General features: G+C 38.7%; 3 protein-coding genes across 4 annotated transcripts; 1 reads left to right on the top strand and 2 right to left on the bottom strand.

Moving 5' to 3' along the window:
• Window positions 1-543: 543 nt before the first annotated feature.
• On the top strand, window positions 544-2339 carry LOC141821974 (uncharacterized). The gene is made up of 2 exons (XM_074709375.1): window positions 544-1084; window positions 2168-2339. The coding sequence occupies exons 1-2, from the start codon at window positions 583-585 to the stop codon at window positions 2206-2208; spliced, it is 543 nt and encodes a 180-aa protein (XP_074565476.1). The 5' UTR covers window positions 544-582; the 3' UTR covers window positions 2209-2339.
• Window positions 2340-3052: 713 nt separating this feature from the next.
• On the bottom strand, window positions 3053-7107 carry LOC141821343 (G-type lectin S-receptor-like serine/threonine-protein kinase At4g27290). The gene is made up of 8 exons (XM_074708757.1): window positions 6947-7107; window positions 5069-6247; window positions 4832-4954; window positions 4524-4669; window positions 4223-4433; window positions 3721-3958; window positions 3492-3642; window positions 3053-3400 (listed from the first exon to the last, which is right to left on the bottom strand). Exons 1-8 carry the CDS (start codon window positions 7014-7016, stop codon window positions 3116-3118), a joined length of 2403 nt encoding a protein of 800 aa, XP_074564858.1. The 5' UTR covers window positions 7017-7107; the 3' UTR covers window positions 3053-3115.
• A 2843-nt stretch (window positions 7108-9950) lies between these two features.
• LOC141821345 (universal stress protein PHOS32-like) lies at window positions 9951-23684 on the bottom strand. 2 transcript variants are annotated; one of them, XM_074708759.1, is made up of 3 exons: window positions 22809-23684; window positions 10460-10491; window positions 9951-10231 (listed from the first exon to the last, which is right to left on the bottom strand). In XM_074708759.1, exons 1-2 carry the CDS (start codon window positions 23596-23598, stop codon window positions 10484-10486), a joined length of 798 nt encoding a protein of 265 aa, XP_074564860.1. In that variant the 5' UTR covers window positions 23599-23684; the 3' UTR covers window positions 9951-10231; window positions 10460-10483. The 2 variants fall into 2 exon arrangements, with proteins under 2 accessions (XP_074564860.1, XP_074564859.1); XM_074708758.1 differs by lacking the exon at window positions 10460-10491.
• Between the last annotated feature and the right edge of the window lie 1483 nt (window positions 23685-25167).

Here is a 25167-nt window from a genome sequence, read left to right as displayed (position 1 = left end):
AATCAAAACTCCCATAAATTATTGTGTGGTTAAACCATTTTATGTTGTATAGATTTTGATTAAATACGACTAATTGCATGCAGGACTATAATAGTATTAAAATAGTTTTAAATGAATTACAGTATTTTTATAACTATATTAATATAACAATATAGCAATTTGGATAAACCCAAGTTGTATTAAATTTTGATAAAATATCACAACCGTTAGAATAAGAATATATATTTTTAATTTTCTTATAGGTAAATGTAGGAATATTTTTTTAATGAAAATAATTATAATATTATTTTAATATAGATTATCCTTGCCGATAGTAAAAATAAAGTTCTTCTTCTTGCCCAAAATCATTTGTGCATTTTTAAAATAAAAGACCGCGTAGTAAACAATTAAAGGACTTATCATTTGGAGATTTCAATTAAGCAAAGTAATTAATTATTATATTTTTTTTAAAAAAAATATTGAGGAAAAAATTATTTTAGTATGAGCGTTGCTAACTATAATTAAGCACTTCCCATCTCTCTCTCTCTCTCTCTCTCTCTCTAAACCTCTGTTTTGTCTCAGCAAAACCTTCTCCCTCTTCCAATGGCAAAGCTCGCTCCTTTCCCCTTCCCTGCATTTCCCACAGCCTTCTTCGCCTTCCTTCTCTGCTCCTGTGCCTCTTCCTCCTCCTCCTGCTCGGCGGCGGAGGCCTCCGAAGCCACCACCATCCATGACCTCCTCCGGAACCACGGACTCCCCGGAGGGCTCATCCCCAAGGACGTAGAATCCTTCTCCCACGACGCCACGTCCGGCCTCCTCGAGGTCCGCCTCTACCGCCCCTGTTACGCTCACTACTACGATGGGCTCGCCTACTTCGATAGCGAGGTGCGGGGCAACCTCAGCTACGGTGCGCTCCGCGGGGTGGTCGGGTGGTCACAGGAGGAGCTATTCCTGTGGCTCCCGGTCAAGGGGATTGTGATTAACGATCCGTCCTCTGGCGTCATCCTCTTCGACATCGGGGTCGCGCGCAAGCGCCTCGCTGCCTCGGCCTTCGAGGTGCCGCCGGATTGCCGCCCGGTAGCGGAACAAGCGGCCGACGGAATAGGTGAGTCCGCGAGATCGAAAACGAAGCGATCTTGGTGGCCGGCTGTTCGTTTCTTGCTGGATTAGGATTCGATTTCGGTGACCGTTTCGAATGCGAATGGTGTGATTGCTGCTACACTCGTTGGCCATTTATTTCCGCGATATTTTAATACTCTTTCCTCTGAAACGGAACTTTTATTTTTTTTCTTGTCAATATCGTATTGATTTCTTCTGGCTCTTTAACTAAAGATTAAATTTTCTTTTCCTCACTGCTAATCCGTTCTCTTCTGCAAATATGTATTCATAACCAATGGTGTGATTTGTGAAGTTTGGTGCAACTTTGGATTCACAACTGTCGGTTCTTCAGTGAAAGATTGAATTTTTATGACTCCTGTTCTACATGTGTCAGTTTCTTAATTATATCAGAAAGTTCTTCCCCTTCATATTTAATCTAGATCTGATAGCGTGGTTACAAATCATTGGTAGGTTTGTTTTGATGATCTTCCTTTATTGCTCGAGATGTATGGTTAAAAAGTTAACTTTTGGCTTTCCTTTGGCAAATCAGTCTTTCTTTAGTGTTTGTTTCTGCATAATAGTTGAATCTGGTTTTAGTATTTACCTATTCAATTCCAGAAAAAAAATTCTACGTTTCCTTTTGCATGTTTTGGCTTCTACTTCGCCAGATAGGTTGAGTTCGATACACTTGAGTCTTCCTTATAAGCAACTTCATAATTATTAGCTTGATTTCGTTGTCAATGGGGCACCAACTTGCTGGCCAAATGCTTGGAAACTAGATCAACCCGTGCCCTTCATTCTGTCATGATACTTCTGCATACGTTAGAAAATTAATTATTGAATTAATTCTGCAATTCCATTCCCTTAACTTTTCGTGTGCTTCCTATCTTATGGTTATTTTCCCTCTTGGGTTGCTCCTCTTCCCCGTGTTTGTTGTGCAGTCCTTTTCTCTACTTTTGTTTCTTTCTTGTGCTGATTGTGTGGCTTTGTTATCTTCTGCTTTAAGTCTGTTCTACCAAGTATCAATATTATTTCAGCACTATTCGAGGTAAACTCATTAAATGTGTTTGTTTTCTTGCTTATTTTGCAGAGTCATTGGGAAGATCTGGAGGAATTTTTCATCAGAGATAATTATCAGAAAAAAAAAACAGTACTCCAAAATTTCCCTTTCAGCATACAACATTCATTTCTCTTCCTAAGTTTATTTATCATGTACTGTAAATGCAATAATGTTCTTTAAACCATTTCATGGCCTTTTCTTCGTCTCTTCAATCAATCAAAAAAGGGGAGGAAAAAAAAGGAATAGTATATATCTGAAGGTATTTTTTTATAGGAATGGTGAGCTGTGCCAACTTAATAGGCTGTTCCACATTAAATTCCAATAGCTTTCATGCTATTGATGGTGAGGCATTAGTTGATAATAGTCCAAATCATCAATAATGGCATTTTGTCATATTCCAGGACAAATATGGTCATTCTTTTTAATCAGTATGCTGGTCCAGGTCATGTGTTGGGTCCTTAACTTGATTTTTCCAATAATGCAGATATGCATCTTACAGTGACATGTACCATATACAATGCTCCAGTTCAGAGTATTATTTGGTTTATATTATGAAGAGCTGTATATCTGTCACTTTTTGCCTTTATTCCACCATGTCATCAGATAGGTATATAGTCACTCACATGAACCACTGTTTGAGTTTATCAAACAATGGTTTATCAAGGTGAATTATAATGATAAATGACTGATAATTAGTAGACAAGTTTGGTTCTGAAAGAATAAGAACTAGTCTTATTCTGCATCCAAGAATCTTGCATGGCATGCTTTATGCATTGGCCTGTCTGATAATATAGATTAGCCAACTCATATGAATCTCACCAGGTTGAGCATGCATAAATCTAATTACAATGTTGCATAGGAGAGGTCATTTTAATATATCCTAATTACAAGACATTTGATGTGACTGAAGGAATCACAAGTATACGAAACACTTAAGGAACTTGCAGATAGAACCTTGATATGAAGATCACTTGAGCTTCATCGCCCCTCCAATGTAGTTATAGTGTACTCGCTAGAAGAGAAAACTGCTTCCGTGCAAGATCTAGCAGTGTACATCCCAGGACGGTTAGGTTGACCCATCATGGCTGAGTCACTGCTTAGCATCACGACTACTTGTGCCATTGGTGGCCTGTCTTCACTCCCTTCTTGTACGCACAATAAACCGACTTGAAAGTACCTTAATGCTTTTGACATGGTGTAAGAATCTCCACTTGATTCGACAAGAAGTTCTGCACATCTATGTTCTCTCCATAGCTTCCATGCCTATGAGTATTTAATTTTCACATAGAGTTTGAATTTTTAGTAACTTATATTAAATTGACAATCTTAAGAAAGATGTATGAAGGTACTCAACCTGTCCTAATAGATTTTGAGGTTGATCTGCTTCAAAAATACCGGTACTCTTTTTTCCACTCAAGATCTCCAACAATAAGACCCCGAAGCTGTAAACATCTGATTTTTCAGAAAAGCGTCCACCCATTGCATATTCTGGAGACATATAACCACTGTATATGTTGAAAACATTAGCATGTTAAACTTTGTCGAGTAGCATTTATCACCAATAACAAATGAATGGTGCTTACCATGTCCCAATCACTCTATTTGTGCTTCCTTCTGTTTGTCCTACACAAAAAGTCTTTGCTATTCCAAAGTCTGAAATTTTTGGGTTGAAATCGTTGTCCAGGAGAATATTGCTCGCCTTCAAATCTCTATGAATGATTTTTAGTCTAGAATCTTGATGGAGGTAAACGAGGCCTCGAGCAATTCCTAGTATGATGTCAAAGCGCTTTGGCCAATCAAGTAAAGCACTCTTTCTACTATCTGTTGAATGTTCAGTCTAGGTTAGTCATGATACCAAGATCCTCTTAAACATGTCTTGACAGATCTGTGTGTGCACATACATAAATGTTGAAGGTATGGATTATGCTCAGATATTATTACCTTGGGACCTTGACCTTTCGAGTTTTAAAATAATTCGAGTTTCGTCATAATTGCATTATTGCATATGTATTGATTCTATACTCACAGGACATGGTGCATAAGATGCATTTCAGAATGTATAGAATAGTCAGTTTCAGGGCTAACCAAATATGAAAGTGTCCAAGCTTTTATTTGTCATGTACTCATAGATCAGGATTCTTTCCTCATCTTCGATGCAGTAACCCAATAGACGAACAAGGTTTCGGTGTTGTAGTTTAGCAATGATCAAAACCTCAGTCTTGAACTCATCTGTACCTTGTACAGAATCTTTGGACAATCTTTTCACAGCAACCTCTTGTCCATTGGCTAATTTACCCTGATATCTTAGAGACTGAATGTTAGTTGTCAAAAATAATGTTAAGTGCATATATTAACTTACAAATAAATAAAAATGTAGCATCTTGACCTTGTAAATAAAGCCAAATCCACCCATTCCAACTATATTGTCTCTTGAAAATTCATTTGTGGCAGCTCTTATCGAAAGCATACTATATAACGGCAAGTCGAGCTCTGTTTCTTTGGGAGTGGAGGGGTCTACTATGACTGGTTTCACTATTCAGAAATGAACAAGTTATACAATTTAATAGCTTTTAGAAATCACAAGCAACCATTGTTTATATTTCGCAAATATGTTAAGAGTGAATTTAATTTATGTTGCTCATATGAACGAGATCGAAATTTTGTAAACAAGTGAATGAATAGTAGTAAACATACCGAGCTTGCTTCTTCGCTTCAACCATAAAAATGAACCAACACATAGTAACAGAAGAAAGCTCAGCACTGGAATAGTAACTATTATCGCCAATGATTTCTGCTTTCCTGAACTCCTTATTGAATCTGCACATGAAGTTGATTTTAGTTCTGCTGCATTTTAGTTCATAAAACTAGAAACTGAAAGCTGAATGTATAGTTCTGCACAGGAAGTTGATTTCAGTCTCCATATATTGTTACCTAATTCAGAAGCTGCAAGCCGGATGTATAGATCATTGCCGCCTTGTGCGAAAACCCTAATATCCATCAGATCAGCAGGCCAAGATAGGCACATGTTGTCTCTGATCATAGCAAATGCCATGCAAGAACAGTCCCTCGAGCACAAACTTTGGCACTCTTCGAGTGTCATGTTGCTCACTGCACTGGCATTGCGAGTGGCAGGCAGCTTCACATTCGACAGATGCAAAAAACCATCTGTTGAACAATTCAAATCTGTTGACCTCACACAACCATCTGCATTATCTCTAAGGTTCCAATCTTTAGCTGACTTGGGAGTGAAACCCTGCAAGCATTGGCAGATAGGTGAATAGCTGGTTGTGCAAATGCCATTTGCTCCGCAGGTCGCGTATTGGTCACAAGGATCCGAAGGAACCGACCAATAAAGAGCCCATTGGTTGCTTGTATTGGACCAGAACAATCGCTGCAACACTCCACTGTCGTCGAGAAATGCTCGGCCTAGAACATGCTTGTCCACCCCTTCAAATGTGTAGTATATTTCATTTTGGTCATCGACAAACTGAAACAGAACAATGCCATTTGTGTTCAGATCAGGGCGACCACTCCAACCATTCCCGTCCCATGGCCCTGTTCGAAAGACTCTAGAGGCTCCTCTCCATATATAGACTTCAGGAACTCCATGAGTGTCCATGCCGTAGGAGTAATCCCCTGGAGAAGGATCAGACACACTCTTCCACGACGTGAGTTGCCTATCGAGCTTGGTTCTGAAGTCCACTCCAATCTTCATTCCAGGCAAAAACACATCGCATGGATGATCAAAACTTTGCCACAAGATGTTCCCTGATGCACTTTCAGTCAAAATGAGGTTCCCCGAGTCTAAGAGCTTGAGTGAAGGGTCACTAGCATTCACTGAGCCTATCAACCAGATGACATTCGCACCTTGATCAAGCAGTAACAGATCTCCAGTTGTGGTAAGATTCAACAGTCCTGTGGAGGTGTTAAGAAGAGGGGCCATCCTGTTAGCCACCCACACCACAGGGTGATCAGGAATCTCCTTGTACCATATTCCCAAGTATCGATCGCTCGAATTGCTCGGTCTGAAAAATCCCAGCTCAAAGGTGTCTCCTGCTGAGGTTAAGGTTTGGCCATCCACCAAAACTTTGCCAGCGTATAGTGTGTCTCCTGCAGGGGAAGGACCAACAAAATTTACTCCAAACAATTCTCTTGCTGTTATTTTTTTTAACTACGCAGTTAAGGAAAAAACTTGGTCGTCGGTTCAAATTGTATGGATTAAGTTGGTGGTGCATCGCATTCGACTGACTCTATTGCTGACGACAAAGATGAATAAATATGTCAACCAGTTCAGTTTTTTTTTTAACATCTACTCATGAAGAGGCCCACAGACCCTAAAGTCGTTGACTATCATGTTCATAAATATTATCCTGTTCGTCACTCTTCTTTTGTTGAGTGTATATTGTCAACGCAATTGATTTTGTTGTTGTTGTTTTTACTTGGTTTACACTCAAAAGGGTGAAGAAACTTAATGCAAGTAATTTCTTCCTCGCTAAAATGCCAAAGCATGATAAAAGAAGCAGTAGTTTAAGTTCAATCTCTTCGAATTTACCAGCTTAATTAAGTTTCCTGTAAATTAAAGTTGCCTCCTAAATTGATTATCAACAAAATAAAACCAACAAAAACAGAAGAGGACCAGAGAGGAGTTGCAGGCGTTCATGGCATCTCTGCAAGAAGCTTGCGAGAGGAGAAAAATGAACTTATAAAGAACACAAATTTGGCAGCCAAAAAGACAGCTAGAATTGAAGCTTCTTCAAATGGCAAACTTGCTCAAACAAAAAGTTCCCGAGTGATAGATTTGATCCTCACCTGTCTGACCAAGAGCAACCATAACTCCTGCAGAAATTGTGAGCACGATCCAAATCCCGTCGATGAACATTCTTTGATCTCTACTCTTCTCTCTGCACAAATATGAAGAGAACAGCAGTTTCTGATCACAGAACCTCTCTTCTCCCAGAGCATAAAAATGGCTCGCCTTGTGGTAGAGAAGAGGCAGAGTAAATTAAAAAAACCTGGATGACTTCATTAAATTAATCATCTCCTGACTAATCAAAACTGTACAGATTAGTGTGCATGACAACTGATGGAAGTCATCTAGCAGGCATAGTTGACATTGTTCATCTTCAAGGTCAGACCTTGACTTTTCATGGATGATATCTTACCAATAGAGCATTAGGAAGATTAGTTGGGTCAAATTGAGCAAGAATACTTGTGTCGAGAAAATGCATGGCAAATTCCTTGATTGAGATAATTCCCTTCTTAAATATGTCATCCATCTCAATCTTTACCAATTCAACACATTTTCTATCTGATCAGAATTTTGAATGTCAGCGACTTCCATTAATAGCACACTTTGATCCTAATCATCCAAGTTTATACAAGACCGAGTGACATGTAAACCAAGGGGATCTGTATTTTCGAGGTATAAAACTACTTTCTTTATCATTTGCACATCATCGTATTTATTTGACTAACTTGATCATCGGAGAGGGTTTCTCTTAAATAATTCCTAATATTAAGCTTCTTTACATGAGTTAAAGATGACATCGCAGTTCATCCTGCTGCTGACTAGAGATAAGCTCTTGGTTAATTGCCTAGGGCCAACTCAACGTCAGCACAAGTAGCATGTATACATGCCATTTTTAAGGTCAACTGATCTTGATTTAAGCATAGAAGTCTACTTTGAGATATGTAAAACTCAATAGTAGCTTCATGCAACCAACTCTTTTCATTATTGTTCAAAAATAAGTCTCCTTTGATATCGATTTTTGCGACTCCATGCGAGAATTAACTTGATTCATTAACTTTGGTAGGTTCAACTACTAGAGCTCGAAAATGTTTGAGCTCATGTTGACTTCTTTATTACGGCATAACTCATCATTGTAGAATTGAATTAGAATGTCATAGAGTTTAAATTTATATAATATGAGGGTAAAAATACCATCAATAACTAAACAAATTGATATTTATGTCTCATTTCTTAATCTTTCTTTCTTCCTTAATACACCAAAAAGGTGAAAAAAAAAAAACTTTCGCTCTTAATACTCTAAATGCACTCCAAACTTCAATCGAGCCACTAAATCATCAAGTTCTGAAAAAACCAGCTAAAACTCATCAACAGTCCACCCAGAAAAACGAGTTCACCAGCTCAATCTGCCTAACTTGCACAAATGTATGTCCTCACTTCACTTTATTACAATTGTTCTACACTTTTTTCTTTAATCCTCATCAATCTAACTCCAACTAAAGATATTATCAAGTTGGCGAGGAGTTTAAGTTGCACAATCTGAAAGTGACCCACCTTGAAATTGTAAATTGTTCGTCAAAGACTAGTGTAAAATATTTTAGGGTTTTAAGGTTAGTATAAGGCTTCTTTTTGTTTCCTTTTCGTGCACCATGTTGCCTTTCTTTGTTGATTTGTGTTTCTAATGTTGCTTTGTTACGGCAAGGCCATCCAACAATTTCAGCAAAAATTGTTAGATGGACCTATAATTGTCGAATTCCCAGAATCATGCACAAGATCAATAATCATCTCTCCAAACCAAACCCGGCATCTAGTGTTGCTGTCGATGTCTGTTGCATCGAGCAAATGAGTAGGCTGTGCAATCGCAAGTAGTTGAGCTCTGCAACACCAAGCAGTAATTCTCATGCATCACATCTTTGGGCACGAACCCTTTAAGGCATTTGCACGAACAGGTGGCGAGCCTGACTGATTGACTGCCATCGCACATGCCATTACGCTGCATGACATCCAAATGTAGCTCTCAAATACGCTTAGAAAAGTTCTTAGCTAACTTGGAAGATGGAAGGACACCATGCGAAGCCATAGATGATCTCAAATAGGATTTTACTTGTAGAACAATTTACACCGAACTCTTAAGCAAACTCACAATGAACAAGATAAATCCCATAGTTTTTCTTTTCCTAGGCGTCTAAATAGATTTCCTAAGTTGCGACCCACAGCCTTAATTTGACAATCAAATTAGGGTAAATTGCAAATGAGAATTTTAGTTGTGCTCCAAATAATTTCCAAAGCATCTTCCAAAAGCCACTAACAAACTAAACATAAACTTGACATCCTAATAACCTATCTAAAGAACAATGTAACTATATAAGATGCATTGTTATTGATCATGACTTCAATTGACACGGGAAAGTCCTAGAACAAAATTCATCATAAGACCTTTTTCATGGCTCTTAGGGAGTGGGTTGGGCATATACAGATCTGTGTTTTGATTGGCTGCCTTAACTCTGAGTCACATGAGACATTGTAAGATGATTTTAGTTGTGTCTCATCTTAAGGCAGGCTAATGAAATCTATCTTAAACAAGGGCTGTGGTCTTGTCCCAGAAAGGCATATCCACACTAGTTGAATTCAATAACCTCACAAAGTGCCACTTTGGGTGAGTTGCATAAGGCCCCACTCAACCTTGACTCTACTATATTTGTACCCATCCAACTATATGCTCATATTGTGGTCTAAACTGATTAATAAACTTGACAAACTAATCAACTACAATAAAAATTATAATTAACTAAAACTAACACAACGTAGACTTCCTACTAAAAGGAATCATCTCTGCTTGGCATGAATTATTATGCTTACAGAAGACTAGATGCATACTGATAAATCCAAATTGCTTCTTTGACCTTGCTATAGGAATGAAGCCAACCATAACTTAGCAAAAAAGGAATGTAAGTTACAATCTTTTAACAAGGCATCAAAGTTTCAATCCTAAGATAAGGTCTTCCCAAAATGATGCTACGACTGTCAAAATGATTCAAACAAGAGCTCATAATCAAACACATGATGAAAGCAGGATTCAATTCTAAGCATACATTCAAGTGATAACTTAAGTTACTGTCCATGTCACTGAAAGATCATAAATAGACCATGGAGTGTGGAAACGGTAAAGGCACACAACAGCATGAATGTTTTTTCACAAATCGGGCATTGATTAACACAAACGGTAACCAGACATCATCCAGATTCGAAGATAATTGACATGTGAAACCAATAGGAGTGCTAAGTGATGAAACATCCACCTATCCATCTTCAGTTGGATACCTCCATTCAATATTAAGCTTCCAAATCTAGCAAAAAATATTGTAGCAATCAGATATAACCAGTTTGGCGTAATCAAACATGCAATATCATAGACGAAAGTATCACTGCACTAACAATCAGACGCCATCTGAACAGGAAAAAAATAAGTTGATGTGATTTTAATAAACATTTTTCAGTAAGAAAAGTTGGAACGAAGAAAAAGTGAACGAACTGTAGTATGACGCACACCAAGATGAACTTGTGAATAATGTTACCTCGCAATAGCCGCACAGAAATACTCAATTACCTGCAAGTAACACAAGCACTCACTACGTTGAGTTTGCTATACATGCCTCTTTATAATTCTTATTAGATCAAGAGATTACTGAAATCCTAGAGAGCTTATCAGATTTTGTATTACATATGTATTGAGAACTTAAATTTATACTAGTTGCACTGCTAATACCAAAACAGATAATTGCAATCCCAATTAGAATGAAGATAAATCTCAATAAAATATGTAGTAGTAATGAAAGCTACGTATCCTGAGGTGAAATTAATCAGAAGAGCAAAAATTTACAAGGCTCAGAATGACGAACATTTAATAAAAACACAGAAGCACCCAGACAATCTGAAATTCTTTCATAATATCTGTGGATGAAATAGTTCAAGGATGCTAGGATTAATGAATCATTTGGAAGACACAGAACTCTGAAGATAAACATTAGAAAGAATTTAAATCAACAAACTATATATGTGCATGGCCAGGCATACAAGGCCAACTTATCATAAGTTCAGATTTTGACATACGGTTGTTGTCAAAATAACGCCATAAAAAATGGAATTAAAAAACAAAAACATTTGTTCAATACCCGGATCATCATATATCAGTTATAGTAAAGCAGGAAATACTCTCGCTGCTTAGATATATTAAAAGATTCATTGAGCATTTTTCAGTGTGGAAAATTGTTTTTGCTTACTTGAAGGTCAACATCTAACTGAGATTGTCAAGTAGCACTTTGAAACATGGAGGATAAGCTCATTTTACCACAACGATGACAAACAATCTTTCAGAGCTCAAGCATCGCTCAAGTGACAAACATCACAAAAAGAAATGGAAGTTTTAATTTGTGGATGAACTGAACCCTAAAATCTCAATTTAATTGAAAGACTCAACTCTTATAGATGCACTAACAATCTAAGAGTGTCATTGACAACTCAGTAAAGGGAATGCAATACCAGAAAACCAAAAGATTTCATCTAAATACCTCTGACAAAATACCTACAAGTTAAACAACTATGTACTCTACAACCCTCAAGTTGAAGTTAGATATTTCTGAAAGTCATAGTTGTCAAAATCAGATTCTGATTTGGAATCGGAGTTGGAATTGGATACTCAAAGAATTCAAGATTCAATTGGACTGCATTAGTAGGATTGGTGAAATCACAATTGATGGGAAAAAAATAAAAAATGAGAATTTTTTTAATAAAATTATTTATATTACAATAAAATTGTTCAAAAATCTTAAGAAGAATCTTTATTTATATTATTACATATCTAGTTATAAATAACAGAATATATGAATAATCTTATTTATTAATATCTAATTACTAGATAATAAAAATAGACAATAACCAATAATAACAACATGTTTAGGATAGATTTCTAATAATACCATATTTTTAATATATTTTTCTTAATGTGTTATTTACATAATATTTAATATTACCAATTTTTTAGTTGAAGGGAGGGTAATTTTAAGATCCTCATTGTTTGAGAAATTATTGTCTTCTTTCTCACTCCACAATAAACTCACTTGATAAATAGTGAGTCACAAAAAGTTAGGAGAGGCATCGAATCTAAAGAGTGATAACATAAGTGATCCTTGAACTTATGGTGAATCTTGAACCGTGACAAGGTTAAGCAATATAAGAATCAAGCTGGGTTAAAGAAAATGATAGACTGGTCATTTTTTCAAAGTTATGAAAATCTGATTAAATTTTAACACAAGTTTATCCGTTTTATTTCTCAATTTGATTAAATTTAATGGATCTATCAAAAAAAATTTTTATAATAATATAACCAACTTATAGCAAATTCTTTTATCTCTAGTTGTTTTCAAATATTTTCTTCAACCTTTAAGAGATGCCAATTCTCAGAAAAAATAAGATACATGATTGCTAATACTGATCCAACCCAAGCAATTGGTATTGTTATAAGCTAATTTTGCCAACTATGACAAAAGTTCAACATGTTACACTGCAGATAAATCATTGGCATCAAGAAACCAAACTTGGAGAAGACATAGAATCGGTTTGATTGGTTGAGCACTTTGATGGTTCAATGCTAAAGTATACATTTGATATGCTTCAAACAATTTATTCATCTTTATATAAATATACAGAATCGTTCTGCTGGGCGTCGCATGAGCGCCGTCGAAGCCATGTGGCTGGGAGCGCGCGCGTGTGGCAAGGAAAAGCAGCCCGAGCATCGCGATTCCTCCAAACCCTAACCCTTAGCCGCGATTCCTCCAAACCCTATTCCTCTCCTCGCTCGCGATCCCCTGCTCGCCGCCTCTATTCTCCCCTCGCCACCGCAACCTCCCTCGTGATTCCTCTCCTCGCTCGTGACCCTGCTCGCCGCCACGCCTCTGGTCTCTTCTCCCCTCGCCACCGCAACCTCGCGCGCCCTTGGTCTCTTCTCCCCTCGCCACCGCAACCTCGCTCGTGACCCTGCTCGCCGCCGCGCCCCTTGCTCTCTTCTCGCGGGCAGGTGCACTCTGCTCGACGTCGTGCCGCCTGCACTGCTCGCCACCGCCGCCAACCTCTGCTCACCGCCGCTACTCCCTCTGTACTAGGGTATGGTTTAGGGTTTAAACTGCATTTAATTTGGAATTATTTCATAGCATTCAGTTTAAACTAGTATGGTTTAGGGTTTAAATTGCATTTAGTTTGGAATTAATTCATAGCATTTAGTTTAAACTGCATTAATTCATAGCAATAGATCATTCATAGTATTAAACTGTATTAATTCATAGCATTTAGTTTAACATTAGATCATTAATAACATTATTACTATACCCTTGCTATTGATTGTGTGTTGGTTATTTGTCAGTATGGGTTTACCTTACAATGTGTTTGGAATTCTTTGTCCAAAGGAATACTTCAGAGAACTGACAAAGGATTCTATTGATAATGATTGTTTTTATTCTTTGGAACAACTTGATTCATTTAGTATCCCATTTTATCTTTAGTAAGACTAGGATCTTTCATTAAGATGCATGATGTAGCAAATATATGATGCTAGGATCTGTCTAGAATTCTAGTAAGCTATTCAAAACATGATGAAAGAAGCACCAATTATTAAGCTCAACAATTCTCATTTCATTTTCTGATTTGTCATTTATTTTTTTTATAAAAAACTTGCAAATTAGTAATTCTTTATATAAGTAAATGGTATGTTATTTGTTTTTAAGTTCTAAAATTTTATTTTTATAAGATTCTGAATGTTATTTTTTATATAGGGAAAAACATATGTGGTCTTTGTTGGACGCGAACCAGGTATCTATGACACATGGATAGAAACATCTAATCAAGTTATTGGCTTTAAAGGTGCTATACACCAATCTTTTAAAAGTAGAGAGGCGGCAGAAAAAGCTTATTATAAACATTTGAATAAAACATCTACACCCACTCCTTTAACATCAAGGGGAAAAGAAATTTCAAGAGCAACTTCTAGTTCAAATTCAAATTTAAGGAGAAATCTTTGGAAGACTGAACAAATAGCTAAGTTGAAAGATGTGTTAGAAGACATAAAACAAAAATTAAATTCTCTACAAATGAGTAGTGATGATTAGATATGTTATTTCAAGTTGTTAGGGAATGTTATCCTGTAAATATTGATTATATCTAAATTGTTGTAAGTGTGGTATCAATGTAAGTTGTTTTATCTAAGTTATTGTAAATGGTGTGTTGAACTTGAAATTATATTTGAATTATTCTATTTGAGTTATTGGTGTGATATACTTTATTTTTTTTCTCAATGTGCTTAATGAACTTTTTTGTTTGTATTTTAGCTTCGTGTTAACCTTTAACCTTTGTGATACAAAAAGAAGAACAAAAAAGGTAATTTTATCACAAAGGTACTTTACCTTTTTCACCATCATCTACAATGTACTTTACCTTTTTTGCTCTTCTTTTTGTATCACAAAGGTTAAAGGTTAACACGAAGCTAAAATACAAACAAAAAAGTTCATTAAGCACATTGAGGAAAAAAAACAAAGTATATCACACCAATAACTCAAATAGAATAATTCAAATATAATTTCAAGTTCAACACACCATTTATAATAACTTAGATAAAACCACTTACATTGATACCACACTTACAACAATTTAGATATAATCAATATTTACAGGATAACATTCCCGAACAACTTGAAATAACATATCTAATCATCACTACTCATTTGTAGAGAATCTAATTGTTGCTTTATGTCTTCTAACATATCTTTCAACTTAGCTATTTGTTCAGTCTTCGAAAGATTTCTCCTTGAATTTGAATTTGAACTAGAAGTTGCCCCTGAAATTTCTTTTCCCCTTGATGTTAAAGGAGTGTGTGTAGATGTTTTATTCAAATGTTTATAATAAACTTTTTCTGCCTCCTCTCTACTTTTAAAAGATTGGTGTATAGCACCTTTAAAGCCAGTAAGTTGATTAGATATTTCTATCCATGTGTCATAGATACCTGGTTTGCGTCCAACAAAGACCACATATGTTTTTCCCTATATAAAAAAAAACATTCAGAATTTTATAAAAATAAAATTTTAGAACTTAAAAACAAATAGCATACCATTTACTTATATAAAGAATTACTAATTTGCAAGTTTCCTGCAAAAAAAATAAATGACAAATCAGAAAATGGAATAAGAATTGTTGAGCTTAATAATCGATGCTTCTTTCATCATGTTTCGAATAGCTTACTAGAATTCTAGACAGATTCTAGCATCATATATTTGCTACATCATGCAATCTTAATGAAAGATCCTAGTCTTACTAAAGATAAAATGGGATACTAAATGAATCAAGTTGTTCCAAAGAATAAAAACAATCATTATCAATAGAATCCTTTGTCAGCTCTCTGAAGTATTCCTTTGGACTAAGAATTCCAAACATATTGTAAGGTAAACTCATACTGACAAATAATCAACACACAATCAATAGCAAGGGTATAGTAATAATGTTATTAATGATCTAATATTAAACTAAATGCTATGAATTAATATAGTTTAATACTATGAATGATCTATTGCTATGAATTAATGCAGTTTAAACTAAATGCTATGAATTAATTCCAAACTAAATGCAGTTTAAACCCTAAACCATACCAGTTTAAACTGAATGCTATGAAATAATTCCAAACTAAATGCAGTTTAAACCCTAAACCATACCCTAGTACAGAGGGAGTAGCGGTGGCGAGCAAAGGTTGGCGGCGGCGAGCAGTGCAGGCGGCACGACATCGAGCAGAGCGCACCTGTCCGCGAGAAGAGAGCAGTGGCGTGGCGGTGAGCAAGGGCGCGACAGCGAGTAGGGTCACGAGCAAGGTTGCGGTGACGAGGGGAGAAGAGACCAAAGGCGCGGCGGCGAGCAGGGTCACGAGCGAGGTTGCGGTGGCGAGGGGAGAAGAGACCAGAGGCGCGCGAGGTTGCAGTGGCAAGGGGAGAAGAGACTAGAGGCGTGGCGGCGAGCAGGGTCACGAGCGAGGAGAGGAATCACGAGGGAGGTTGCGGTGGCGAGGGGAGAAGAGAGCAGGGGGAGAAGAGAGGCGGTGAGCAGGGGATCGCGAGCGAGGAGAGGAATAGGGTTTGGAGGAATCGCGGCTGAGGGTTAGGGTTTGGAGGAATCGCGACGCTCAGGCTACTTTTCCTTACCATGCACACGCGCTCCCAGCCACGTGGCTTCCACGTCGACGCCGCTCACGCGACACCCAGCATAAGTCGCCCAGCAGAACGATTCTCTATATATATATATATAGAAAAAGAAGGAATACAAAACCAAGATAGGTTAGAGTTCGGTTGTTTGTTCTTGTAAGATACAAGAAAATTGAAACTCATCTTGCGAAGACGAAATCAATGAAACTGATTTCGTTCAAATTAGAAGTCGTTCGGTTAGTGAATCAAAAGGGGTTCAGTTTTGAACCAAATCGAACTAACTTGGTTTGGTTCGTCATGGAAGAGATTTGTCAAAATGGATGCAATGAAAAGCTTCGTCTTGTGAAGACAAATTGAACAAAACTGATTTGGATCGAATCGGAGTTCGTTTGGTTGGCAAACCAAGCGAATCAAAAACAAACCCAGTTTACTACAGTAACTCACCGGTTTGCTACAGTGAACCCTGAAATTCAAATCCGGTCTGGCTTCTTTTTCTCCCAGTTCGTGCTGGAAACCCTAGCCGCACTGTTGTTCCTCTTCTGCACAATAAAAACAGGGCATCCCTTGTTCATTGGCTTGCTCGCAGAAACCCTACAACACCGTCTTCTTCTTCCCTGCGGCGTGACGCTGCCCTTCGTTGCTCACCGTGCTGCTTCCCTTTGCTGGTGGTCGGCCGCGATTATTCCCCCTTTCCCCTCACTCTTTTTCATTGTTTCTTATTCTAGTGGCGGTTGGAATGTGTCTGTAGGTAGGATTGAGAAGAATTAGCCACGTTAAGTAGGCGATTTCCTCGACAAATGCAGGCTACTACTAATACTATAAGCCAGGAGACCTCACATTTGGCATTGCCCTTATCGTCAAATACAATCAAATTTTATCCAGCTGTAACTGGTCAATATGTCGGCGAATGTAGAGGACACAATGGAACAATCCATGAAATTTCTTTTTCTGTTCCATCCTCACCACAAACAATCTGTTCTTGTTCATCTGATGGCACTGTCAGAGCATGGGATGCCAGGACATTCAAGCAGGTTTCTTCACTAAGAACTACATCTTCTCAAGAATTATATAGTTTTTCTTTTGGTGGATCAAGTGGCAACCTACTTGCTGGTGGATGCAATGCTCAGGACAATCGTTACAAAGTGCATGCGATCCAAGACATACTGACGTGTTTGGGAAGGGCTTCCTATAGAATGGTGGATCAATGGTGGATCAATCATTGCACATGACATCAAGTGGATATTCTTTTGGGACTGGAGAAATGGAAATCACATGGCATGTTTGGAGGAGTCCCATATGGATGATGTTTCACGGTGGACCTATTGATGATGATGATGACCATTTGGATCAATTGATGAATGTGGAAACTTCAATTGCAAAAATAGGGTTTTTTTTGGAACCATGAATCAGAAGCTTTGGTGTATGACACATATTGAGACTTTGAGGTAGTTTATTGCTGTGTCTGCAGCTTTTGGGACTGGAAAAAAAAAATGCAAGAAGAGATGTAAATTTTGAAGATGCTCGTTCACTGGCTTCCAATAAGTGGAACCTCGATGATGACCTTGATTGTTGATCTTGTTACATACGAGGAGTTTTTTTTTAGGGTTCTTGTATCGGTAGTCGTCATACCAGGTGAGTACTCCTGTGGATGGTCCACACAAGTTTATTCGTAAGTGCATAGTTATTTTCATTGTTAATTACCTTGTTGATAATCTTGCTATTTTTGATGATTGATCTTGATATGATCCTGTGAATGATGTTTTGTTCTAAGTTGATGTTGATTATGTCTGATTAGATATAGGCCTAACTTGTTGAGTTGAGCATCATGACATATACATGATAGAAGTAGGTGTCGATCATGGTTGTGATTGTTGGCCTCACTTGACACTATATGATAGTGGCATCAAAGTGAGAACAATTGTTGCACTAAATTGGGTGCAACCAGGACTGGCTAGATAGCCCTCCTGTGATATTTTACCCACTCCCCACTTGATAAGTAGTGATTTGTTGTTGGAGCATGTGCAGCTTTTCTATCGTACGCCCCAGTTCACTACACTGGGTGAGTGTCTGAGGGTGACGAGTGCAGACAGTGACCATGCATATCATTTGTACATGCATTTGTTGATAGTTGTCTTCTGCATTTATAGTTGTTGCACTTGTTGTTACATAGCTATGGTTGTTACACTTGATTGTGTTCGTATTGCATGATATCTGTTACTGTACGTAGTATATTGACTTTGTTTATGTATTGTATGATATCCTATTATCTTATTCTATATGTTCTTGCACATTTTCATTTTTGTATCCACTGAGTATTGTATACTCACCACTCAGACCCTGAGGTTTTCCTTTTTTTCTCCCCAAGTAACAGATAAGGACGTTGTTTGGAGCTTGGAGCTTTGTCAGTCTGCCCCATCATCTCACAGTAGGAGCGTTTGTCTTTATTCTGTATGTTTTTGTTGGTTTGCATTGGATAGTGGTTTTAACACTTATATTTGTATTGTACGAATTTGGATCTTGCGTTTATGATTCATATGTATGGACATGGATATTGTTATGAGTCTCATGCGTCGTGTATGTTTTCGGTAGACTTGTAGAATTTATCGTTGCTTTGTTGTGACGCTTTACGACTTATACGTGTTGTTGTTGTGGTGGTATATTATGTTACATGCATGTGCTGGATCAATTATGGCCGTGTGGGCCTCTATTCAAGTTGTTTAGTGATACAAACACATGTATTGTTTTGTTAAGTGGCTGGGTAGGCCCTATGATATTATGTATTCAGGAAAGTTGAATTGTTACATGCCAAAATTTTTTGGACAACCGTCTCCCAAGACGTGACACTTCTTAAAATAGAAAAGGCAAAGAAAATAAAAATAGAGAACAAATAAATCTTTCTTTGACGAAGCAGAGTTGTAATATAAATGGAGGACTACTTTGTCTTTTAGTATCGACAAATGTCACCTGTAATAAGGTGGACTACAAAGTCAATCACTTGGTATGCAATAAATTATGCTGAGGGATGCGAATGATGTAGATGGGATCTATCCCTTCCATATGACGGAAGTGATATCTGTGGACTCATTGATTAAGTAGGACTACTAAAATGCATGGTTATGCTCAAATAAGTCAATATGTGATATTGAACTCATTTAGTTAAGTGAGTCTACGTAGAGATCAAGAAACACAAGAATTGATAAGGGGATGACACAGTCTATGTCTCATGGATCAATATAGATATCGAGGATAGAAGGATCAAGTTATACAATAATAGACACAAAAAAGTTAGGTCGGATCTCGACATTCTCATCACTTAGGTAGCAATGATGCATTACTAGATACCACTCATTGCTTATGTATCTAAAATATTGTTTTAGATATATTGTCAACATTATAAGAACCTATTGGGTCACACACAAAGAACATGTTGATTTGAAGATGGGTATATTTTAGTTTGACTAAAATATGATGGACCCTAAGATTATAGGGTTAAGTCAAATCCGAATTAGACTCATTGAGTTAGACTCAAATGAATTCAACTATTGGATTATTGGATTGAGTCTAATCTAATTCAGATTAGACTCAACCACTATAGAGGATTAATGTCCATTAATAGAAATTAATGGAGTATTAATGAAAAGGAAAGCAAAAGGCAAAAATCTTTTGTATTTATTGGATGACTCTTTGTATTCATTGGTATTGATTAGATGACCCTTTGTATTCATTGGATGACCTTTTATTCATTGGATGAGTACAAAAAACCAATTTTCTGCATTTAGTGGAGGATCACTCTAATCTCCTCTTCTTCTACTCTTAGCAAAACTATCTAAGTTGCTAGCACAACGAAAGTGGTTCTTCTCCGAAGGCTAAGTTCGTACGACGAACAAAGGACTTGTTCGTGTGGATACCGAAGAGGCGCGATCATTTTGATCGTGCTGAGATCTACCGAATCAAGTTGCTATCAGGATTATTCCATTCATGCAACAAAGGTGACAACTCAATCAAACATGTATACTACATTCACATGGATCTCTGAAAGGATCGATTTTGTTCCACAACGTTTATTTATTATTTTTCTCAAAAGATCCCTACGTGATGTTAAAAGAGAACTAAGTTAACTAATATCTATGAAATTTGCAATGAATTGATAAGAAAAAGGATACAAAAGAAGAATGTGTGATAATATTAGAGATCTACTGGTACTTCAATTTGAATGAGATGGGGAAAAGTGGAAGAATTTTAGTTTCAAGACTTATGTTGCAGATAATGATGAAATTTATTGTCTACAGGAGATGTATCCGCATTAGAAGTTGTCAGTAACATAATTCACTCAAATTTGCAACAAGAATTCACTACTTCAAGATTGTTCTCTGCAATCTTCTTTAGAATATCTCTGCCATTTTTTTTAGATGTTAATTTTTTCTTTTTAAAATTTATTTTCTCCACTGCCACTTTTTTTTTTTAGGATTTGCCCTACCCCTGCTTTGGCTAGTATGGGCCTTTGACTTAAATGGGATACCTACTGCTGTTTGGTACTTATTTGCTACTGCCTGATGTGGGTGTCAAACTAAAGAGATAGTGTTGCAAGAGATCATGTGTACAAGATAGAAAGACATTGAATCATCATAGCGGCAGGCAAGGAGCTCATAGGACAAGTCGTGGAGCATGGAGACACTTCCTATAACTGGTCCCAGATGGCTCAATCTACTAAGAATAGCAAAGGAGACAAATAGACATTGTGGAGGCATGTACAATTTCTGCTGGAGTTCGATTTGCTACTGGCAAGTGCATATGTGAAGGTGTTGAATCAAAAAGGTCATACAAGGTCAAATACAGGCACAGGCCCATTGTGATTTTCTATTAGTGACTAAGATGTGAAATGTGGCATAATAGGTAATACTTGCAAAGATTTGGACAGTAAGATCTAAAGGGTTCTAGTGCCAATGGAAGATGATGTGGTGGCTTGTGAAAAGGCCATCAATTCTTAAAGAGTTCATATGTCAAAGGAGGCTGCACATAGAGAGAATCACAAGATGAGTTAAGATCATTTTAAAGTCAAGCCTAGGTGGCAAGGGACTGCTGCTTATAGCATGAAGTGGTTGCCTATGCGGTGAGTACCCAATGGTATAGATTGAAGTGTTCTACACTAAAGTTTAAAATACCAAGCCGTGCCAAGGTTTCGATCCTGGACCAGAACGATACAGTTTCGGTATCGTATCGTGCAGTACCGGTATAATTTCAATATTTTTAAAATATAAAATATATTAATTAAAAATAAAAAAATAATCTAAATATTTAAAAATACAAAAATAAAAAATAAAATATTTTTTAAAAATAATAAGTTATGAGACTTTAATTAAGTCTATTTAAATTATCCCAACTATAGCTAGAAGTTGATTAAAATTATTAACCTAACTTATTATTAAAATCTAAGTTTAAAAATCCAATCCCATTGTTCCGCGCGACCGGGCACGTGTAGCCCACGCGATGACCTCCGAACTCGATCCGCTGGTGTTGGTGCTGATCCGCTAGCGGAATGAGAAATTTCACTGGTATCGAGCGAAAAGACTCGAGATTTCAATCGTTGTTCTACACAACTAATAACTTTTTATAACATGATCAACAGAGTCTACTCCAACTATTGGTAGCAAAGTGTAAGTATTTGACATGGAAATGGAGGGAAATAAAGAGCCAAAGTACCAGAAATATGCACTCGACTTCAATATGCAGGACCAAATGACCTATGCGGCTACATATGCAGTTTGTGCATCCATATATGAATAAAAAAAATTCTCTTGTAACTGACATAATAGTTGTGTAGTTGTGACATTTTTCATATAATTGATAAATGACAATGAAGATTTAAAAGGCTACCCATATTCTTATGCACACAAATAAACAAACTCTCTTCCTGGATTCATTTCCAAACATCATTCTAGATGTTAAATAGATTTTTTAACAAATTTAGCAAATGTATGTGAAAACTAATTATATTCAACATCAGGTTCCAATACATGTTAAACCAATACGCATTCAAAATCAAGCAGTTAGGAGGCTACAACAAAACCAAAAATAATCAAAACTTTCTTTGCAGTAACAATATCAATTTGCGCATAGTCAGAACAAATGGCTTCTTGTCGTAATTCTATGATGGGAAACACATGCATATTAGAGATCATACGAATTAGATAATAAAGGTGAATAGTTATCCTAACAATCACTCAGAGCCTGTGTCGTTGTCAGTAGCTGATGCAACAAGCAGAAAAGAGAGATTTACTGGATTCTTTGAATAGAGAGAGAAGTTATACTTAATTATGATTGTGAATATAGAAATTGAGCCATAACGAAGTACCTAATGAAGGCATAGTTCATCTATAGGTAGTACTGCAAAACTCCACCATTTTCTACTCTTTTCCTTTAAAAAACTACAAAAAAGGTACATGTTTCCAAAACACGTCAATTATCTTATTAACCAGACGCAGTTTTCACCTACTATCCTGATATGCATTTAATTGATACTGAACAAAAATCTTCTTTTAGCCTAGTTTCTACCGAACCTTATAAATTGTTCAAAAGATAATTCTTGCAGAACAAAAATAATAACACTAATAAGTAACCCCACGCGTTACCCAGTCCATTACATTTATAGGAATTGAAAATATCTGAGTAATAGTTTGGCAGAGAAGGCAATGACCTTTATGCTCATTGGAGGCGTCATGGTATTCGTCTTCTTCTGGAACTGGATGCAACTCGGAGTCTTTATCTGCAGATCTCCTAGCTTTCATAGGACTGCCGCCCTCCGCAACGCCACTTATAGCTGCACCCCCCTCATCGGGATACCGAACCACCACCACAGGGCACACACAATGGTGAACACAGTAGTCGCTGACGCTGCCAAGCCTTCCTTTGCTGGATCTCCTTGAGGCTCCGAAGCCTCTGCTGCCCATGATCACCGCGCTGAGTCCAAGCCTCTCCACCTCGAGGCAAAGCCGCTCCTTCATGTCGTGGTCCTTCACGATGTGAATCTTGAAGGGGATATGAGCCTCGACAAGCGGCTGGGCGAGATCTTCAGCCTTGGTGGTCGCGAAGGCATCGAAGTCACTCTCCAGCTTCTGCTGTGACTCCTCGGAGCCAGCATCCTCCGCGTCCGCAGCGGTGGAGACGGAGAGGTCGATGGCACCCCAGTCGGCGCCGTACAGGACGGAAGTGGGGCGGACGTGGAGGAGAATGACTGCGTCGCCCGGGCGGAGGTAGTTCTGCACGGCCCACTTAACGGCGTAGGCGCTCTCGTCGCTGAGATCGACGGCTATGGCGATCCTACGGTGAGATCCGGCGGAGGGGTTGGCGGCGGCAGCGGCAGAGAAGAAAAAGCTTGGGGATGAAGGCTGGATAGCGGCGTGCGAGGCCGCCGTGACAGCCCTCACCCTCACCGGAGGGGGAGCAGCCTGCAAGTCGGATTCCGTCGGGGCCTTGTTCCGGATCATCGTGGCTAACGCTAGGGTTTCTTGTTGACTCCACAGCACAAACCTGGAGCTTCAGAAGCAGGACCAGGGATGGTAAAGGCACAAGCGAAGACGACCAACGTGTAATGACTAAAATAACCATGTAGTCTTCCAATTTAACAGAAAAACCCCTCAACTCCGTTTCCCTCTTATTTCTAAAATAGCGTCATGTCATATTTTTCATACCAAAAAAATGTCAAAAAGCGCCACGTTCAAAAACCTCGTCGCCGGCCAACACTCCTCCTCCTCCTCCTACTTATTCGGTGCCGGTGTGCCGGATGTTTCGCTGCCGTAGCGCAAGCACCCCACGACGAAAAGTGTCAACGAGGCCCACGCGATCACACAAACCCGACCGAGGAACGCCACAGCAAGTCCACCACGAGCAGAAGCATCCCCAATTCCGAAGGAGTCGTCCTCGATTTTAACCGCCTGAGCCTGATTCGGCCGGGGACGAGCCGCCATGGACGCAGAAGAAATGAGACAGGACGAGGAGTCGGAGGAAGATGAGGAAGAAGAAGAAGAGGCGGAGGTAGAAAAGATGGAGGCCCGATTCTGGTCTTCTTCTCTTTCGCCCAAATCCAGTTTCTTCGGCGGCGCCACATGTCGGCTCAATTCCTTGCTCCGGCATCGATTCTGAAGTCAATTGAATTTGCCCCATCAATACGGTAATTGTCACGGTTGTAAGGATACGGGTACGAATCCGACCGAGAGACACGGCCGAGTCGAGTCAATCATCCGGGGGCAGCCGACTGAAGCACTGGGGCCCGAATCCAGAAGCCGGGGTAACCGCCCGAGAGGTCTACATCCAAGCCCGACTCGTCCGGAGAAATCGGAGCTCGTCAGCATATGTCACAGATAGCCCTGCCAAGCCGATTCCCGGATTGCCCGACTGAGCAGCGCACCCGACTCGACCCAAGGAGTCGGGGCCGAATCGTACCTTCTGTCACTGACCACTCCCTCTCTTGTCCTACTGACCACTCCATCTGACAAACACGCCGCTGGGTATGGCCACGCGCCGTCTAGACGTACTCCACTGTCAACAGTGTACTTCCTCATTAAAGACAGCACCCCTCTCAGGTACGGAGAGTACTTTCAAGGTAAGGTTCACCTTGCTTTGCCCGTGGTACGGCCCGACTCTCCCTTATATAAGGCGAGCCCCTGTGAAGGGGCCAGATATGTTCACTGTTGCTAGCCACTTTCCATTCTCATTTTTCTCTCCTGCTGTCGCTGACTTAAGCATCGGAGTGGTCTCGCCGGCCCCGCCGACCGTCCATCTCACGGTGTCTGTGATTGCAGACCTCCGGCGATCGTCCGTTAGCCTCCAACGTCTTCGCCGCACAGTGACACTGAGGAAGTGTCGCACGCCCAAAAGAGGTTCTTGACGGGAACAGTAATCAAATCTCCATTTTTAACCGACGCTGGAACCGAGATATATAAGAAAATCAGCATATATACCGGAGTTCGGCAATGGAAGTTCGCCGGCGAAATAGAGATGTTCGCGAGATATTTACTAAAACATGTATAATTACAATTTGTAGGAGTTTATGCATA

Source organism: Curcuma longa, chromosome 2, assembly GCF_044706935.1.
Source record: "Curcuma longa cultivar G26 ecotype Majalengka, Jawa Barat chromosome 2, ITB_CL_G26_1.1, whole genome shotgun sequence".
In the NCBI taxonomy this organism is placed as follows: Eukaryota; Viridiplantae; Streptophyta; class Magnoliopsida; order Zingiberales; family Zingiberaceae; genus Curcuma; species Curcuma longa.
This window is presented reverse-complemented; position numbering and strand designations above follow the sequence as displayed.

Excerpts from the sequence above, each read along its gene's own strand:
- LOC141821974 (XM_074709375.1), top strand. The coding sequence starts at position 583 with ATGGCAAAGCTCGCTCCTTTCCCCTTCCCTGCATTTCCCACAGCCTTC. Across the intron at positions 1,085-2,167 it reads ACAAGCGGCCGACGGAATAG|AGTCATTGGGAAGATCTGGA; the intron begins GTGAGTCCGCGA and ends CTTATTTTGCAG.
- LOC141821343 (XM_074708757.1), bottom strand. The coding sequence starts at position 7,016 with ATGTTCATCGACGGGATTTGGATCGTGCTCACAATTTCTGCAGGAGTT. Across the intron at positions 4,670-4,831 it reads GAAGCGAAGAAGCAAGCTCG|TGAAACCAGTCATAGTAGAC; the intron begins GTATGTTTACTA and ends ATTTCTGAATAG. Across the intron at positions 3,959-4,222 it reads CTTGGACACTTTCATATTTG|ATAGTAGAAAGAGTGCTTTA; the intron begins GTTAGCCCTGAA and ends AACATTCAACAG.
- LOC141821345 (XM_074708758.1), bottom strand. The coding sequence starts at position 23,598 with ATGATCCGGAACAAGGCCCCGACGGAATCCGACTTGCAGGCTGCTCCC.